The sequence below is a fragment of the Mesoplodon mirus genome, assembly GCF_964341445.2.
Source record: "Mesoplodon mirus genome assembly, chromosome: 19".
Lineage (NCBI taxonomy): Eukaryota > Metazoa > Chordata > Mammalia > Artiodactyla > Ziphiidae > Mesoplodon > Mesoplodon mirus.
In genome coordinates this window covers 35,675,418-35,689,701 of record NC_138995.1, presented here as the reverse complement: position 1 = coordinate 35,689,701, position 14,284 = coordinate 35,675,418, and the positions used below count along the sequence as shown (strand labels likewise).

At 37.7% G+C, this 14,284-nt stretch overlaps 1 protein-coding gene across 1 annotated transcript in view; it reads left to right on the top strand.

The window, feature by feature from the left end:
* Positions 1–14,284, top strand: part of LONP2 (lon peptidase 2, peroxisomal) — an 87,481-nt gene that overhangs the window by 51,065 nt on the left and 22,132 nt on the right. Inside the window, exon 11 of the mRNA XM_082607020.1 lies at positions 2,546–2,679. Coding sequence (XP_082463146.1) covers positions 2,546–2,679 — 134 coding nt within the window. The remainder of the gene's footprint in view (positions 1–2,545; positions 2,680–14,284) is intronic.

The following is a 14,284-nucleotide window of genomic DNA, read 5'->3' as shown; positions in this document are numbered from 1 at the left end:
ACTTGTTAGCTCAAAACATCAGCTATTAAAAGCTGTGAACATTAGGAAATTTCTCTGAGCAGTTTTAATTTTTATGAAAACAGCACAGATATTTGCTACTCCAGGCAAGTTTGGGGTATTTAGTGAGTTACCCAACTTAGGATGTAGATTTTCATCTTTCGTGTGTTTTTCATCTTTTCCTGTGTTGTAGTCATAGACCCATAATGTTCGGGAGGAGGGGAGGAAGTCTTAGAAGTCATCTAGTCCCCCTTACCTCCCAGGGTAACTAGACTGCTTGAATTGCAGTGCTTACTGCCAACCACTCCTTGGTGAGTAAATGTAATTGTTATAAAAGAGTCTTTATATTCACCTCCCTATAGTTTTCTCATTCTGCCCTGTATGTACACCTAGGATCTAATTCCTCCCTTGTACAGCCTTTCTGGTATTAAAAAAAAAAATGCTGTCAAGTCCACATCCCATAAATGTTCTCTTCTTCAGGCTAAATATTCCTATTCTCTTTACCATTCCTCTTGACCCACTTTCAAGACTTTTCACCTTCCTGATTAGTCTTCTTCTGAATGATTCCTGTGATGTCAATGTCTCTTTTAAAATAAACACCCAGAGCAGAACTCAGTGTTTCAGACGTAGCCTAAACAGTTCACGGTGTAAGAAGACCACTGATTTTCTTATTCTGACTGTATTATTTTATGACTGTGTCTCAAGATTCTTAGATTTTTTAGGTTATCCTCTTGCCTATTGCACAGTTACCCAACACCTTTAGTTCTTTGAATTCCTGCTGCACTTGGTCTATCTCATTCCATCTTTATAGGGTTGAATTTTTTAAAGCCCAGATGTAGACGTTTACAATTATGTATATTTTAATATACATGTTAGTTTCAGCTACCATTGCAGCAACTTGATTTTTTTTCATCTTGATTATCATCCAGTACGTTAGTTTTATGTCCTCTGAAAATTAGCGTCTTCATGATCATCTAGTCATGGTTAGGAAACATTAACCAATTCTTATTTGACACTGGTGATTCTTCCTTTTTTGGTTTAAAATTACTAAACCAAACCAGCAGTTGATGTGTCTACGTTCCTCCAGTCGCTGTTAATATTATACTGTCTGCATTAGTTCCTAGCCCATGATTGTTCTAAACATCTAAAAAAGTATTTTTTTGTTGTTGATGTCCTTATTATTTTTGGCAAGCTCCAGTTCATTCTGAACTTCCTGGTACCATTTCTGCATGTTCAGACAATCCCTCTGTAAGCATCTTCAGGCTCTTCTCTTTCATCTTTTGTCCAGACCCTTTCATCTGAGCTCATCAAATAGTTGTCTAGGAAGCTACATTGGGTTTTTGTTTTTGTTTTTACATGTTGGTTTGTTTATTTTTAAAGTGCTTCCCTATTTTCTTTCACATTGAAATTACATGCATTTGTATAATATGGACTTTATTCCTTTATCTTCCTATTCCTTTGATTGAAATTAGTTTTTTACTTTAGAGTGTTTAGCCAAGAATTTTATTTGTCTTTTCTCAGAACTTAAAAAATCTGCTTCCCCAGAGTCTTGAATATATGTCTGACTGCCTAATCAAATCCAGTTTTTCAGATAAAACTTCATTCTCTAGCTGATGCTGTCCATTCAAACTCATCCAGAGCTGAGTGGCCAAAAATGATTATACTGTATAAAGGATTATGAGTGGCTTATGGAATTTGAGTCTAACATATATGTTTTTTAAGACAGCTCTGCTTAACCACATTTAGAACCTTTTCCACTATACCACAATGCTTGCATCATTAGCATATTTCTTTCTTTAGAAGTCTCTACAATGAAAAGACACTAAATAGAGGTAATTAGCACAGTTCCAGGTAAAGACTAGATTTCTGTCTCAAATTATTTTTGCTTTAGCTTGGAAAAAAATTATTTTTCTGATTCTTTCAGCAATGTTTCATGTATAATAAATTTATCAGAATTTTCTTAAGTCGACAGATTTTAAGAAAGCACTTACACATATCATCAAGGAGTAAATCATGTTTTATGTGCTGCTAAATTTACTTTGGCGCTATAAATTGAGGAACCAATAATCCATTTTTAAGTATAGCGTAATGGTCCAAGATATTCTATGTAAAAGGAAAAGTTGTAGCTGGAAATACTCTGAATATTTAAGAAATAAGAATACTTTACAAAGGAATTTTTAAAGGTGAGGCAGTTAGTACTCAAGAAACTGTAATAGGGGCTTCTCTGGTGGTGTAGTGGTTGAGAGTCCGCCTGCCGATGCAGGGGACACGGGTTCGGGACCCGGTCCGGGAAGATCCCACATGCCATGGAGCGGCTGGGCCCATGAGCCATGGCCCCTGAGCCTGCGTGTCCGGAGCCTGTGCTCCGCAACGGGAGAGGCCACAACAGTGAGAGGCCCGCATACAGAAAACAACAACAACAAAAAAAAACAAGAAACTGTAATAAACTTTTAAATGTACACTTCCTTTAGGATAGTTGTTAATTACATGACTTCTATTTTTACAGGTGGTGTTTAGCCAAAAATAAAATATTTTTCTTTGATGACAGGTACACCAGAGAGGCAGGGGTTCGCTCTCTGGACAGGAAGCTGGGGGCCATTTGCCGAGCTGTTGCTGTGAAGGTGGCAGAGGGACAGCACAGAGATGCCAGGTTGGACCGTCCCGATGTGGCTGAGGGAGAAGGTCTGTGACTTTGACCTGGTGCCCACAGGCTTGGTGGCTAGGGGTAAATGGCGAAAAAAGTTGGATGTGGAGGGATAGTGTGGGGTGGTCCTTGGAGCAACGGCACATATTTCTCCATGGGTAAATGCATCCAGTGAGTAAGTAAAACTTAATGGTTGATGTATTTTATCAAGAGGATTCTTTTCTACAAATAATACAGAGTTTTAGCAGGAATAATACATAGTATTAATGTTTTAGGGATATTATTTCTCCAGCTTTGTAATGATGGTACACTTTATGTTTGGGTTCTGGCGTTCTCATTTTTCCTTCTGATCCAGATTGTTAAGTCATTCAATATTTATAACATAGAAAGTTGCTACAACAGTAAAAAGAAAAAAAAGAGAAAAATCCAAGCTGTCCAAGTACTGCAAGGGCAGATCTTTGTTCTGTGGAATAGCTTCATGTGTAATATTTGTTTTTCTCACACATTTTCTTTGATAGGTACACATTTAAGATGTAATTTAAACTATTTTTTCTTTGAAAAATAATTGTGGAGGTGGTGACAAGGAAAAAAAGGGAAGGAGTCTATTCCTCAAGTTAATGACATGTGGACATTTCCTTCGGTGCCCAGTTAAAATGTCTTAACTTCTTGCCCTAGTCCATTGCTGCTGCATAGTTGCCAAAATTTGCTTTCACACACATGACTTGAGTAGTAGAGAATCTCTTTACTCTTTCATAGTAAAGAGACTTATTAGACGTTCTACCATTTCCATAGCTCTTTCTAGAAAGGACATTGATGAATATAGCTGAAGAACCATATCACAAACCATATAATTTGTGGTAAGCTCAGTAGAACAGATGCAGTTAAACATCTTCCCTGCTTCTCCTTCTATTGCTAAGCGCAGTACATTCAACCTCAGTATTATCCAAAGAGTAGACTTTCCCTAGTCCTCCTCTTCCTCACATGTGCTTCACCCCTGCTCGCACTGTGCCTAGAACCTCACTAGTTCATTTCTCCAGAGAGTGAACCTCCCACCTTCTGTTGAATTGGGGAGGGGGAGGGCCCTTGTTATGTGGAGTAGGAGAGGGATCTTAAACCCATAATTATTTCTTACACAGACTTAAAAAACTTGTCTTTAGTCCCACTTCTCACCCATCTTTTCAGGAGTACCTCAAATTCCTGAGCCTTTGTGGATAACCACCGCACCCCCGCCCTCACAGACATTCAAGTTTCCACATTTTCTAGCCTGCTAAGTGTTTATTACTTCTTGCCCATCTACTTGCGCTTATCCAAAATGTTGTCAGCATCTCTTCTCTTCTTTCTTACTCTTTTTGTTCTTGTGGGTTTATCCTTTTTGTTTGTTTGTTTCTTGTCATTTTAATAGGATTTGGAGAGGAAGTTTAAAGATAAACACATGTTCCGACCACCATTTTCAGAAATCTGAATTTTTAAAAAGTACCCTAGGTGAGTGATAGCCTATTAAGAATTGTGTCACTCAGTGTAGCTGACAGTGACAGTGTAGAACTAATGTATTTTTCTCTTTTTTCCCTTTCTAAATATAAGGGCTAGATCCTCATGAGTTTCCCCTTTTTATTCTTAGAACATTCCCTTCGTGCTGTGGCCTCTGGCACCCGAGCCTGTGTCCTTTTGTTCTTGTCTGTGATGTAATAGAAAGGCAGAGAGTGAAATGAGTTTATCTGGTTAACACATTTTGAAAATTGTGTTTAGGATTTAGACAGTTTATTTTGGAATTTATAATAACACAGTCAGAGGGATTTGATGTTAAGAGAAGCGTTCCATAGTTATACGGTGCTTACACATCCATTAGCATATTTCTAATAACATCTGTGACCACATTAGCTATTTAAAGGTAACCCAGAAATACTCAAGAACTTGTTCAGCTTGTGAACCGTGTGAGAACATCCAGTGTTTCATGGTAACATTTATTTGGTTTTTTTTTTTTAATCCATGATTCACAGAACAAATCGTAAAAGATAACATAGTTAAGCAGACTTAGGTGGTTAAGATATTACCTAGGACACCCATATGAATAAATAATTAGGACAAGTACTTGTCTCTTGAGAGGATGATTTTGATTGTAGTTCTTATTAGAGATACATGGACTCCAAGCTGGGTCTTACATTGTAAGACACCCTGGAGTTACTGTAGGTGACTCTCCTCCAGATTTTAGTAAAATAATTATAAGGTATTCTGAATTGATGTTTATGACCTCAACCAAGCCAAAAGAAAAATTTCTACAAAAAAAAAAGTCTCTATTGGGTTCTCATGCCACAAAGTTCAAATGCAGCTAGCTTAGTAACTGAAAGTTTCTCATTAAGAAATGAATTACGTAAAATTAGAGTCTAAAATAGAAGTTGTTTTAGAAATTTCAAGTAATGCAGTGAGGGAGCTATTTTTAATGTTAAAAGTATTGCTGGACCTAGAGTTGCTGCCAGGAAGAAAAGTAATTTCAGGCCACAAGACAGGCAGAAACCTCAGCATATCGAACAAACTTTCTGGAGTAGGCCCAGAAATACTGGTCTGTGAACAGTTGTCTTTGTGTTTGTGGGGTCTTAACTGTCAGAACAAATAACAGAGTTTAAAAGGCGGGTGAGAGTTCCAATTGATTTGTGTTAGCGGAGGAATATTTATGGTTTCGGTCACTTCCCTATAAAGTATGGGAATTATTTCATAAAAGCAGCACCGCCTATGTTTTTCTGTATGTTATTAGTGTGTTCTGAATTGCCCTTTTCCTTTCTGGGATATTAGTTGGGTTGAAAGATAAAAGTTTGCGGCTAAAGTTTTATTCTGCTTTTGCCTGCCTTTAGTCAAGGACACACATGTTCCATGTATTCAGTTTTGCAGATTTGGATGTTTCTCTCTAAAGAGTTAGGTGTATGTCCATTTGTTCAGTCACTCATGTACCATCTATGTCCAGTTAATATCTAGTGGGATTTTTTTCCTCAAAAATTATCCTCAGCAAAGAAAGATTCACTTTATAACCAATCTTTATAAAGTTTCTCAGAATATGGAGCACTCTCAGTTATTTTTGAAAAATATGGTATTCATTGGAGAAGCTACATTAAACTTAATATACCTCAAGATGTTAGTTTCTTAACTGTTCTCATCGAAGTCACCTGAAAAATTGCTTAGGAAAAAAGACAAAATTAACAGGTTTAACAGTTATTCATGAAGTGTGTTAGATGTTATTATGAATAAGCTTTTTACATGTCACTTGAAGCAATATGTGTGTGGTTATGTTATGGAGATCTTAGATAAACACTTAAAGGAAAACTGAATTAAACTAGCTGACTTATGGTAAGTGGGTGGTGGGTACTTTGGATGAACTTTACAGTAGCAGCATCAACCACGGCTTCAAGAATGACTGCATCTCATTTGGTCTTGATACTGGTAGGGTAAATCCCCCAGGTTTGTTTTTCTTCAGGATTGCCTTGGCTATTGTAGGTCCATCAAATATCTGTGTTAATTTTAGAATCAGCTTGTCAATCTCTACCAATAAATAAGTAAGTAAATAAATAACACCTTCTGATATTTTGATTGGGATTGCATTGAATCTGTAAATTAGTTTGGGGAGAATTGACAATTTGATATTATCAAGTCTTTAAGTTCATGGCTAGCTTCATTTATTTGTCTTAATAAATGTTTTTAAGTGTTCTAATAGTTTTCAGTGGTGAGCTTTTGCATATTTTTCTTTAGATATTGAATATATTCCTAGTTAATTGATCCTTGTATGTGTGTGTTATGTGTGTGTATCATTATAAATAGTATTTTTAATTTTTAATTTTTAATTGTCTAGTTTTTTTGGTTGCTAGTATATGGGAATAGTACATTGACTTGTATCCAGCAAACTTGCCAAATTGACTTATTAATTCTTACTGTAGACTCTTGGATTTTCTACATATAACATCAGTTATCACAAATGCAAATAATGTCAGTTTTTACTTTTTCCTTTCTGATCATTATACCTTTTATTTCGGTTCGTTCCTAATGAACTAGCAGGGACCTCCAGGAAGATGTTGAATAGAAATAGTGACGATAGACAAAGGAGGTAGAAAAAATGCCTATGAAGAATTACCAGTCTCTATAGCCTTTGTTTCATACCTTTGGGTGACTTGATTGACTATTATAAAATCTTAGTTGAGTAGGATTCTCAGCAGCTGTCTGGTTTGACTCTGATTTGATTCATAAGTCCTTTCACAGAATTCCCCAATAAACACTGAGCCTTGCCTATTTGACTCTGTTAACAAACACATCTTTATAAACTTAGCTGTCTACTTCCCAGTCCATAAGAAAACAGAAGCTGTAGATTGGAAAAAGGGCTAAGTGGTTGGGTGGTATGAGTCACAAGCATTAGGATTTGATGTCAGTGAAAACATGCCTATCCTCTCATGATAGATGCCCTGGGCCCCCACTGGCCACAAAACATTGGGCTGGCTAGACCACAGATCTAACTCTAGGAGTTTCTCTAGTTCAGTTTGAGTGAGTTGCATTTCAACATGTATTGTTTCTCTGATATGTTTGCCTTATGTAGGACAGTGAAATCAACCTAATATAGTGGAAACAGGCAGATATAATATCCTTAACTTTTGGTGTATCCTTTCCAGACTTCACAGTTTAAAATGCATCAAAATAAAATATTCAAAGTTTACAGCACGATTCTCCTCCTTCGTTAGCTTAATTTTCCTGGGTCACCACACTCTTGGCTGTCAGCAAGAGCATGCCAGCTGGAGGAGAGGTATCCTGCCTGCCACTTTAGCAAGTCTGCTCATTGCTGGAGCGGGGCGGGGGGGCAGATGCTGAGAGGGGAGCCGCATTCTGATGGGCCTTCCTCACTTTACCTCCCACTCATTTGCTAGGGTAGCTTTTTCCTTCGCCTTTCTTGGGTCCTTTTCTCCGGAGGAATCATCTTCTGTCGGGCTGCATTCAGGTCTCTTTGTTGTGGCTTCCTGCCATTGACTTCTCAGACCCTCAGCATGCTTTACCATGGTTATTTTAAGCATGACTTCTTTGTAACCAAAACAGGAAGCTGTTCCTGCAGGAGAAACAAGTGTTTTTGATCCTTTCAGCTCTTTTTTTTTTTTTTCCTACTAGTCATCGACAAATCTGAAGCATATCCATTCTCTTGTCTAATGTCATGAATTTCTTATATTAATGGAAAATACTATATATAATGTTTTCAGGAAGTAACCTCTGAGCTTTGTGTAACTTTTTGCTAAATTCTTTTGTCTTTGACTTCTTGGAGCAGTCTTCTAACTGTTGCAGGATCTGTCCCTTTATCTTTTGGATTTTACATTATTCAATGCTGTGTAACAAATTACCCCAAAACTTAGTAAATCAGTTAGCAAGCGATTATCATCTCACTGTGTCTGTGGGTCAGGGATCCAGGAGCAGTTTAGCTGGGTAGTTGTGAGGTTCTGGTCAAGCTGTCAGCCAACTGGAGGTTCAGCTCAGGGCAGATCTGCGTCCAGGCTCACTGATATGGCTGTTAGCTGAAAAGGGTTCCGAGACCCACCCAATTCCACCATGTATGTGGAGGCTTCCCCACACCAACAAGCAATTCTGGGATGCCAGCTGGGTGTCTAAGAATTCAACTCAATTCTGACACTTACCAGCATCCGATTCCACAGGCAAAGGGCTCAGTCTCACAAGACTGCCCTCCACTAGAGGCAGGTCATACACCAGGGTCATTCCCTGTACTTTGGACTGACTGGCTCAAATTGGAGTTTCCCACGACCCCCTCCTCGGGCTTAATTTGCTAGAACGTGTCACCAAACTCAGGAGATCCCCCCCTTTACCCACTAGATTACCAATTTATTATAAAAAGATATTAAAGGATATGAATCATCTACATAGGGTGAGATCCAGAACAAAGGAGACCACGTCCTCGTGGAGCCTGGGGCCTGGCACCCTGGCACAGGGAAGCTCTCCAAAAATGGACCAAAAAGCTGTCCTTTGGGGGGTTTATGGAGGCTTTGTTACTTAGTCATGATTGACTAGATTATTGGCCAGTGGCGACTGATTCAACCTCAGACCCTTCCCCCCTCCCTAGATACCAGTGGGTGGGACAGAAAGTTTCAACCCTCTAATCTCCTGGCAACCAGCACCCATCCTAGGTGCCCCTAAAAGTCACCTCATTCACATAACAAAAGACAGCTTTATCACTGTCGACACTTAGGATATTCTAAAGGCTTTGGGAACCGTGAGCCTGGGTGATGGGCAGATACAGATGAGAAACACTTCTTAAAATCACAATATCTCATAGCAACCTGGGTTCCTTGCTGACTGTTGGCCAGATGTTGAGGTTCTCGCCACTTAGGCCTCTTCCTAGGCTCAGGACACGGCTGTTGGCTTCCCCAGAGAGTGTGCTGTGCAAAAGGGAGAAACAGAGAGCCCAAGACAGAAGCTGCAGGCTTTTATAATCCTCAATTCTGCCACATTCCGTTCATCATACAGACCAACCCTGTGAGAGATGGCATTCCATGGGAGTAGGGATCATTGGGGACCATCTTGAAGGCTGGCTCTCACAGATTTTTTTTTTTTTTACTTATTTTAAAGAAGGTTATTATACATTTCATTTCTATTAATACAACCCCCATTCCTGAAGATTGAAATCGTTTGTTTAGAGTTTTAAAGAAGACCTGTGGTTTGGGTTGTTAATAGAGAGTGGAAATTTCTGTGCTGCCGGAACAGTTAAGAATAGCTGTGTAACTCTGTTGGGTGGGCCTTCAGGGGAGAAAAGCTTAATAAGACCCACAAGCAAATGAATGATTCTTTAGTAACAACGGAAGCAACCTTTACTTGTCAGCTTTTAATGTGGATTTTGTTGATATTCTTGTTTGTTTTGTTTTGTTTGGGGACATAAAAACTTTGTTAGCTGTTTTTAATAAAGTGAGGATAATTGAGTCGTTTCTTATTACTTGGTTCCAGTTACATATAAAAATCCTCAAACATTTTAACCTAAATCCCATATCTTCCTTTCTGGCTAGAGTTAGAAGAAAAAAGAGAGAGTAATTTGTGTGTTTGCCTCTGAACCCAAAAACCACAGACCAGATGCTTGGGCTGTTTATTTTAGATTGTTATAATAATACTCAGAAGTCAGATTTTTAGTTTCTGAAGAAACGCCTACGTCTGATGTTAAGAGGTCTTTGAATACAGTGTGATGAGCCACAGTTTTAGTGTTGTTATGGGGGCCGAATTTAAATTGGCCTACATTTTCCTAATCTTTAAGCAGTGACTTTGAGAATTTCTGCACATCCTTACAGAATTTACTGATTTAAAAGGCTGTAGCAGTTCAATAGTCATCACAGTCTAAGACGCTTTATTATCAGAAGGATTTTTCTAAGCCAGCATTTAAGTGTGTGCTGTTGAGTATCCATCCATCAAACCTAAGCTGATTTCTTATTAAAGACCCAGGTTGCACAGATGGGGCTAAGAAGTGTTGATTCATTTTGCATTTTTAGTATTTAAAGTCTTGCTTCATCTGTTCATGCTTATCTTTCCTTTGATTGTATTAGTGACTTGGGACAAATAAGATTTTCTAATAGTCAAAGGAACAACTAAGGTTAACTGTTAAGGAATATGGGCTTCAGAGAGAGTTTTAGTACCAGGGCACCTACCTGGCTTGCTGATTCTAAAGCTTTGGGGGTTTGTAGGGTTCTGTTACAGCTAATTGGATTTTGCAAACCAAGATCTAATTAAATTTAGCTTAAGACTTTCTATGCTAAATCCTTTGCATTTGTAGGGATATTAGGCAGCATGTTGTGTCCAAACGTCTAAAATCAAGTGGTCAAATTTGAGATGAAAGTGTTAGGTTGGTATATACTGCCAGTGTCATGAAGATATTCTGTTCTGACATTTATGCTGATTTACTGATTGTTCCCTCTTCAATACTGGCCTGGTTTAAGAGATTTGTTTGCCTACGTAGACTGGAAGGAAGCTGTAATAAAGGGAAAATCCTACTTACGTATGGTAGGAGACAAACGTTTGTTATTTAAACTCTATTTGGAAACAGGAAAATCAAATATTGTCTAAAAATTAAAAAGTCATTGTTCCAGTTAATGAATCATATAGGAAGATACAGTGGCCTTTGGGTGTCACTGACATAGATTATCAAAACCAGCCTTAAGTTACAAGATAGTAAAACAATACTTTTAAAAAATACTACAAAAAAAATACTACAGATGGTGTCTGCATCTTATTTTTTTTTAAATTTTATTTATTTATTTATTTATTTAAATTTATTTATTTATTTATTTATTTATTGGCTGTGTTGGGTCTTCGTTTCTGTGCCAGGGCTTTCTCTAGTTGCGGCGAGCAGGGGCCACTCTTCATCGCGGTGCGTGGGCCTCTCACTATCGCGGCCTCTCTTGTTGCGGAGCACAGGCTCCAGACGCGCAGGCTCAGTAGTTGTGTCTCATGGGCCTAGTTGCTCCGTGGCATGTGGGATCTTCCCAGACCAGGGCTCGAACCCGTGTCCCCTGCATTGGCAGGCAGATTCTCAACCACTGCGCCACCAGGGAAGCCCGGTGTCTGCATCTTAACTGCTAATCCAAGTAATTCTCCAAGACTATTTTCTGAATCTCTAACACAGGAAATGAGATTTATTAATGAAAAAAAAAAAAAAACCCTGGGAGACGGTACAAGCTCTCTTGTCTGGTATAAAGTTAGGGTCCTATGTCTTGGACCTTTGTATAATACTGATTTATTCAGTAAGTGAGTCAGCTAACAGTCACTGAATACTTATTGGTATGCTGGGTTCTAGATTGGATTCTGGGAAGGAGATGAAAGAGAACTTCTAACAAGTATGTAGTCCACTGGGGGAGATAGATATATAAACAAATAATTTTTAGATGTGGGATAAATGCTGGTTTTTAAAGTGCTGTAGAGGCATTGACTTGATCATTGAAAGCTTCATTTTATTTATTATAAATATTGTAGCTTTTAAAAATTACTTTTGGTAAATCTAGATAAAATGGTCATTTATTTACATCTCAGAATTGATTTGAATAGGTAAATAGATGGAAAAAAAATGTTTTCCAGATACCTTTTTTGATGTTCTTTATTTTTATGAATAGATAACTATTACTAAAATTGAGAAATGGTTCACAATCCTAATGTCCATCTGTATCTCAACAGTTATTATATAGAAATGTTTAGTAGGTAAACTTGAAAGAAAATGTATTTGGTAATGTTAAGGTTGTATTATCATCCCCAAAATAATGAAGAAAATATTGGCAGAAAGGGCTTAAAATATTTTATTGCTAGCATGAAGGTTTTTCTGGGCATTTGATCCACAGATTTCCCCATTACAACTAGTTCTTTTAAAATAAAAAAGAAAGAAAGAAAAACAGATTGAAAATATGCAGGCACAAATGCTTTGGCAGCCAGGGTCAGTAACTTGAATCTCAGTTGCGTGTAGCACACTTCCTTTGGCTGGGAAGATAGTTTTTTGGAAAAGATTAACCTGAAACTGACAGACAAATTATATAGTTGAAAATATTCAGGTTTCTCTGATTGGTTTTTAGATATTTTGTTTTCCCCTTTCTGCCTTCCTAAGAGAAGGCTCTCAAATGCTTTTTATCTCTGGTCAATTTAGCTTTGAGGCACATATTTCTATTATCTTGTAAGAAATAACAAAGCCACTTATAATCTCAGCATCTCATCTAAATTTCTAAAGTAGACTTGGTTTTTTTTTAAAAAAAGTAGTTTTATAACTGCAGCCATACAAATCTCTCTTCATGCCGAAATGGGGTCTGGATCCATGTTTACATACCCATGTATGCTGAGGAACTGAGATGTAAACAGTATTCCCATTCATTCGTTCATATACGACCTCTCTGCTAACTACCTGTTAATATACCTAGTAATACACGTCCTACGCCCAGCACACAAATATAGTTCAGCCAATCTGTAAGTTTCATTTTGCTGCTTCTTCAGGATGCAGGAGCCCAATGTGATTGGATTCAACTTTCAAAAAAAAAATTTAATCATTCGGTAATAATTTTGTCACATACTTAATTTTCATTTATTAAAAATCTTTATATTTACTTGACAAAGCCAGTATTAAAGACCTGATAGTTTCTTGGCAAATCAAAGTAATGATTAAGTGTTTTGGTGATTTGTCATTTGTCCATAGATGTTATTAAGATTTAAGAATGCAAGGGCAGGGGATATGGAAACATATGTATATGTATAACTGATTCATTATGTTATAAAGCAGAAACTAACAAAAAAAAAAAAAAAAAGAATGCAAGGGCTTCCCTGGTGGCGCAGTGGTTGAGAGGCCGCCTGCTGATGCAGGGTACACGGGTTCATGCCCCGGTCTGGGAAGATCCCACATGCCGCGGAGCGGCTGGGTCCGTGAGCCATGGCCGCTGAGCCTGCGCATCCGGAGCCTGTGCTCTGCCATGGGAGAGGCCACAACAGTGAGAGGCCCGCGTACCACAAAAAAAAAAAAAAAAGATTTAAGAATGCAATAGCCAGTCACTATGCTGTACACCTAAAACTAACACAACATTGTAAATCAACTGTACTCCAATAAAATGGAAAAAAAAAACGCAATAGCCAAATTCAACTTAATTCACCAGACCATAATTCAATACCTATATTGTATAAGGCACTGTGATGAATTGGTATGGTAGGATTAGAGTTCATCTAGTCTGACATTTTACAAATAGGGAATCTAGGGCGCAGTTTCTTACCCAAGATTTTGCTCCATAAATGTTAGTCGTTTCCTGGGTGGTGGTTACTCCTTCAGTTTAAAAGGGATTCCAGTGGGAACTATGATTAGAAAGGTAATTTGACACTATATGTTGGTAGATCTTGGATGCACCTCTTAGAAGTTAAGAATTTGCTTAATTTGTAATGAGAAACTAGTAAAGATTTTAAGTCTGGAAATGATGTAATTAGAGTAGTGATTTAGAAAGATTCATTTACAAGTAGTGAATAAAAGGGATAGTAGGAAACTAGATAGAGAAACCAAATTAGAAGGCTACGTGATAATCCAGTCAGGAAGGCTAATTGTCATTATAAAGTTCCTGCTATTTGCTAGACTCTGTCCTAAGCATTTTACATGTATTTACTCATTTATTCCTTTAATGACCCTGTAAGATAGGTATTGTTTTTAGGCCCATTTTACAGATGAGAAAATTAAGGCACAGAAGATTCAATAACTTCCCCAAGGTTCACAGGTTGTAAATGTCAGTCAAGATTTTAATCTAGGCTGAACAGCTCCAAGTCTAACTTCAGTAGCTATACTATGCTTTCATTATTCCTATGTCTCCTATATCCATTATCCCTATAACAACTATTTGAAGCGTAGGTACCATTTCTCTCTTTTCAGATGAGGAAATGGAGCTTAAAGAGATTAGGGAAATGAACAGTCCAAAAATGAAATTAAGAAGGCAGTTCCATTTACAATGAACATCTGAAAGACTTAAATACTTAAGAATAAATCTCACCAAGGAGGTGAAAGACTTGTGTGCTGAAAACTACAAAACACTGCTGGAAACAAATTTTTAAAGATCTAAGTAAATGGAAGGATATCCTGTGTTCATGGATAGGAAGACTTAACATTGTTAAGATGTACAGATTCAATGCAGTCTC